This window comes from Nicotiana tomentosiformis, chromosome 3 (genome assembly GCF_000390325.3).
Source record: "Nicotiana tomentosiformis chromosome 3, ASM39032v3, whole genome shotgun sequence".
Taxonomy (NCBI): Eukaryota; Viridiplantae; Streptophyta; class Magnoliopsida; order Solanales; family Solanaceae; genus Nicotiana; species Nicotiana tomentosiformis.
In genome coordinates this window covers 137,899,903-137,905,776 of record NC_090814.1, presented here as the reverse complement: position 1 = coordinate 137,905,776, position 5,874 = coordinate 137,899,903, and the positions used below count along the sequence as shown (strand labels likewise).

The 5,874-nt window shown below is 36.4% G+C and overlaps 1 protein-coding gene across 1 annotated transcript; it reads right to left on the bottom strand.

Moving 5' to 3' along the window:
- Positions 1 to 1,873: 1,873 nt before the first annotated feature.
- On the bottom strand, positions 1,874 to 5,484 carry LOC104117789 (uncharacterized). The gene is made up of 6 exons (XM_070197707.1): positions 5,143 to 5,484; positions 4,175 to 5,072; positions 3,828 to 4,040; positions 3,580 to 3,672; positions 3,398 to 3,495; positions 1,874 to 2,156 (listed from the first exon to the last, which is right to left on the bottom strand). The coding sequence occupies exons 2-5, from the start codon at positions 4,175 to 4,177 to the stop codon at positions 3,421 to 3,423; spliced, it is 384 nt and encodes a 127-aa protein (XP_070053808.1). The 5' UTR covers positions 4,178 to 5,072; positions 5,143 to 5,484; the 3' UTR covers positions 1,874 to 2,156; positions 3,398 to 3,420.
- Positions 5,485 to 5,874: the final 390 nt, after the last annotated feature.

Genomic DNA, 5,874 nt, shown 5'->3' with positions numbered 1-5,874 from the left:
TTTTCTTTGATATATGTGAGTCATTAAAATATTTGATCATGAGATTCGAATGTGTGGATTGAACTCGCTCTCTTGTTCTTGTTGTGAGGGCACATAGTTTCATGAGGGATAGGTAACGTTATTAGACTTCTCTATGATGTTGGGTGTTCAAGCCATGAGTATATTGTGACATTGAGTCGGTTTTTGAGGTAGAATTGTTGTGAGCATGTTGTCTTTGTTTGAATATTTTTAAAAGAATGACACAAGTAAAGGTAAGTGCATATGATGCATATTCTAGAGCCTAGTTGTGGCAAATGACCATGGTCATAGGTATAGTATGCTTTGAATAATAAGAGCTTAATTTTGTTTCGTCTACTATATTGATGGTTTATTCGAGGACGAATAAAGGTTTAAGTGTGGGGTGGTGATGTTGGGCATATTTCGATATGTATTGATGTTACTTTACCCATGTTTTAACCGCTTTTTGATACTATTTGATCTTTAAAATGCCCAACATGGTTTAATTATTGGTTTTATGACTAATTGAGTTGTGTGTGATGAATTAGGGTGTTTGGAGTACAAAAATATGAAGAAAAGGTGCTCTAGGTAGAGGAAGAGGGGTTGGATTTCGTGCACCCTTAGCAGTGAAGTCGGCCCATAGCATCCGCCATAGCATCCGCACCTGGGCAAAGCTGAGAAGGAGGAACAAAGGGTGGATGCGACGCATCCACCCTAGCATGCGAAGCTGAGAAGTGGAGGACGAGGTGGATGCGACGCATCCACCCCAGCATCAATCCCTGTAGCCAAGTCGGATTAGGAATAGGAGAACTTTGGCCCACGACTTTTGTACGCAATATATAACCTAAAAATGACTCTTTTAGATCATCTAACATATTGGGAAGAGGAAAAAAGCCACGACAAAGCTGTGGAGGCCGGAATTCATCAAGTTCCATCTTTCTCCCACCAAACTTAGTAATTTTTATGTTTCTTTGTATGATTTGTTGTTTGGCTACCATGTCTATATGGAGCTAAACTTCACGTTCTAGGGTTGTGGTTCTTTCATGACTATTGTTATTCGGATATTGATTTTGACTTCTTGATTTATCATATTAGTTTATTTATTCAATCTTGCGCTTAATTATTTGATTGCTTGATCACCAATTGAATATTATCTACGAATCTAGAATTGAACTCGAAAGTGGGAATTCTATATTGCATACAGGATTGAGTAGGGCAAGTTCTTGAATTCGGGCATCGGAAAACGGATTCGTGGTTAGGATAGACATATACCTAATTGCCTTGCTTGGTTGATTTACAGGAATTATAAATGCGTTCTTGTTGATTCTAACTCCATAGACATATAGGCGTTAGGTTAGCTTGAATAGGCGAGTAAGAACTCGACAGATTTTTATGAGCAATATTAACCCTGTCAACCAATAAGCTAGATAAATTAGTCGGTCAATTCAATTTAAGAATACAATAGGATTGCTAGATAGCCCATAACCCTAGATCGTTTTCATTACATTGATCTCATAAAAATCTGCTCTTTCTCTGTTCAAAGTTCATTATTTATATTTTTTATTTAATTAGTTTAGAATCAAATATTTTTAGGTTTAATTCTTGTTTAGATAATTAGGATAGTCTAATTTAGTTAATAGTTAATCATAAGTCCTCGTGGGTTCGACATCCGACATTTAGTCACTTTATTACTTGACGACCGCGTATACTTGCGTGAGTGTGTTTGGTCGCAACACAAGTCCCAAATCACGATACGGACCTACTGGAACTGTCAAAACACTGATCCGGGTCCATTTGCTCAAAATGTTGACCAAAGTCAACTCAATTGAGTTTTAAGGCTTTATTTCACATTTTAATCCATTTTTCACATAAAAACTTTCCGAAAAATTATACGGATTGCACACGCAAGTCGAGAAATAATAAATAGTGCTTTTCGAGTTCTTAGAACACATAATTATTTATTAAATTTAAAGATGACACTTTGGGTCATCACAACCTCGACCTGATGTTTTCTTGAATACCATAGTTGGAACTACACTCATGCCTAAGCCTCGAACACGGTCAGGGTGCTAGGGACCGAAGACTATACCAAGCGCATCATTCGGTGAAATTTCTGCTAGAGTTTCTAGTCTTTGTCTTCGAATTTCTTCAATTCTTTCCTACACGAGACAAAATATAATTAACCCTAATTACCAACAACAAAAAAGAAGTGTAAATAACATGATGAATAACAGATATTAGCTGATATGGTAATAATAAACTCTGCTTCACATATCATGTAAAAGAAGTCTAAACCTTATTTATCTTTTAGGAATGTAGAAGTCTTCTGTAAGTATAGTAAATTTGTTTCATTTCTGTACAATTCTTTCACTATTCCTTGGTCTAAATAACAACCTAATTAAAAGATAATCACACGATGACACTAACAGGAAACTACCAAATGGCCAACAAATTTAGTCCATTAAAGAATTGAGCATTTCACTTTAGCATATCATGTCAACTCATCTTCTAGCAGAATAATTGCATCAAAAGCTTGTGTCAATGTTCTCTAATCAAAGAGGACCTTATCCCTTCAACCATTTTTGCATTTGTCTTTAATTCAGAAAGCGACCACTAACAAAGTGGATGAAAAACTGAATACAAAAATGTGCCACTAACAGCTATAAAGGACCACTATCATCAGAACTAGCAACTAACTCTTACCAAGTCCTTTGCTCAAAACTAGAAAAGTAGTAAATTGAAACTAAGTGAAAAACATTAAAAAAAAATAGTAAGCTGAAACTAAAATGCCAATTGTCTTAGTGTGTAGGTGCACGGTAAAATAACAGAAACCAATGATAGTGATACAAATTAGACAGAGAGAAGAAAAACCAGCCGGTAAATGAGAAAGTTGCAAGGAGGAAATAACTTCAAATACCATTTCATTCTAGTAATACTAAACACACATGTGCGTTAGAGATTAATAGTGAACTGAAAAGTAAATATATCATCAGAGAAGTTGTGAAAGATAGACAGTTTATTGTACTATTGGTTCAATATTAGATCTAAAATTCATCAGGAAGCGTTTATATGCTCAGTAGAATATAAACGTAAGAACAACAAAAGAATACTGTCATACAATAAGCATAATTCATTTTTGCTATGTTATACTATAGTCAAAAAAGTAAAACGTTTGAAAAATGCAGAACACAAAGTTACACTACACTCTAAACCATGGAGAGAAAGGAAAACAGAGAACAAAAGCTCTGATATTATACGAAGTTTTTCTTACTGTAGTCTTCATTGAGCAAAAGAACTGCACTACACTAAGCTAAATTGCTAATACTTCTAGAGAACTCCAAGACTTAACCCCACTTAACATTATAGATTGTCAAAAAGAAAAAAAATCATTCACACTTACCCCAATCTCCCTAGCTTGATCATTCACATAACTCCCATCTTTCCTCTTATGAGTCTCAGTCCACACTTTGCCTCGATCAACTTCTTTCCCATGTTCTTCTGAAATTTTTAAAAAGTAAAATTAATTAATTAAGAATATATTAATCCAAAGAACGTATTAGTAAGTACGTCATATTAAACTACCATCAAAGCCTTTCTTCTAGCCAAACTCATAGCACCACTAGTAGGAGGAAGTGTTTGTTGTCCTCGAATCCATTGATTTCTCAAGCAAAGCGCCTACGAGTCAAAATAGGAGAATTTCTGTTACATATAAAAAGTGATAAGGGGCCCAATTGCATTAAGCAAAATGAAAAAGGGAAAAAAGAAGCCACAGCAGTGACAGAGAAGAAGCAGCAGAGACAAGCAGTGAGAAGAATAAGAAGGTGAGGAACCTTTGTTTCCTCTTTTGAACGATAGTTAACATACAATGCCCATTGGTCCATTGGAATGCCTTCTAGAGCATTCTTGATAATATCTTCTTTGCTCAATAATGGATCCTCAGCTTCATGCCATAGTTTAAGCCTGAATTCCTTCCACTTTTTGTTAAGGGAATTGTTAATCCAACTTTTTACCTTTTGCTGATCACTCCTAAAGAAAAACCGAGACTTCACAAAAATAATGTATGTTAGTTTACTGCTGATAGAATTTCCAATCAACAACACAACAACTCTTTCCAATAAAGATCTATAGTAAAACAACTATAACATACAAACTAAGCAAAATAATTAAAAGGCATTACCATTACGAAATCATTAAAAATGCGGTCCACAAAAGGTTTAGGCAAGGATGCCCAACTCTCAAAGCCAATAGGAAAGTATCGAGGATTTGTAGCAAGCTGCCCCAAAAATCCTGCAAGAAGGCCGATTGATTTTTCAATAGGTTGAGCAAACTCATCACATTCAACAATTATACGCAATCCATTTGTTTATCCGAAAAATCGGATAACGTTAGATTTATGTATGGTTCTAAGGATATGCGATACAATTTGATATAAATCGTGTAGAGAAATAGAAATATGTGTATTCTTGACTATGAGAATGAAAATAGTGACCAAAAAAATGAGTAAAACAAGCACAAGGGGATATCTTTTCATGTATCCCCGTGATCGTTTGTTGCGGTCCCTCTTATAATAGAGGAATCCTACTTTATATACAATAAAAAATACGTAGTGAAGAACCCATGATGTATTGTCTTTTTCTCGATTTTCGCCAAGATTCTCTCCCACAGTGCGGTTGCAACGACCCTAATCTGCGATCTCGATACTGGCTCGAACTCGGTGTTGGATCGAGCCCTCGGCCTTGGTCCGAGCTCGATTCTGACTTGGGGTCTCGGTATTCGGGGTGAATATTGGTCGGTCCATGCATCTTCGATAATCTCCGCTTTGCCTCGTAGTTCGATTTGGATATGGGCTCGATAATGATATCGAGCTTGTCATTGATCGGTCTTAGAGCTCGAAGTTCGCCGCCCTTACTTCGGACCTTGACCGAGCTTGTCATGCAGATATCCTTTGATCGAAATATTATCGTCTCGATCAGTCCGTACGACTGACTCGAATCGGTTTTGACCGTATACACCATTCTCCATGTTATGGACATCCTTAACCTTCAACCTAATAGATTTTATCACTTAATGTTTATCTGCAACAAAATAAAGACCATATTAAAATATTAATCGAGGAAAACAAAATTATTTTTAATTTATGTGTACCTATAACATCAACAACCCAATAACGAGGCTCCGAGTCATCGGTAACTCGTCTACATCTAGTTGGTTGTGAAGAAACTCCATCTGATAATGAAGATGCAATAACATTCTGTGACGAGACTCCATCAGATGATGAAGATGGAATGACATTCTGTGATGAGACTCTATTAGTTGATGAAGATGGAACGACGAGCTGTGTAAGACGTAAAGAGACTCGATCAGAATACGAAGATGAAGCTTAAGCCTAAGACTGAGCATGTGATGACTGCTCTGGAGCAAGTGAAGAGCTCCCTTTAATTGATTTGGATAGATTTTTCACATGGTTTTGCTTTGGCATCTCTACATACATAATTTAAAAAGTTTAGGCATATCTGTCACGACCCAAAATCTCACCTGTCGTGATGGCACATATCTCAATACTAAGCAAGCCGAAAATCTCAATAAACCACCATATATTTTAAATTTGAACACAAAATAATTAAATTCAGCGGAAGAAATCTCACAATTTCAAATATAACACTCCCCAAACCCGGTGTCACTGAGTACATGAGCATCTAATATAAATACAATGTCTGACTGATGAAAATTACTGTCTGAAAGTATAGAACATTACAATAACTGAAGGAAAGAGAGACAAGGTCAGCGGGCGCCAAGCAGCCACCTTGATAGTCTCCAATTGATAGTACTCTGAAATCTATCAGTCGCCGTGTCCGAAAGCACCTGAATCTGCACACG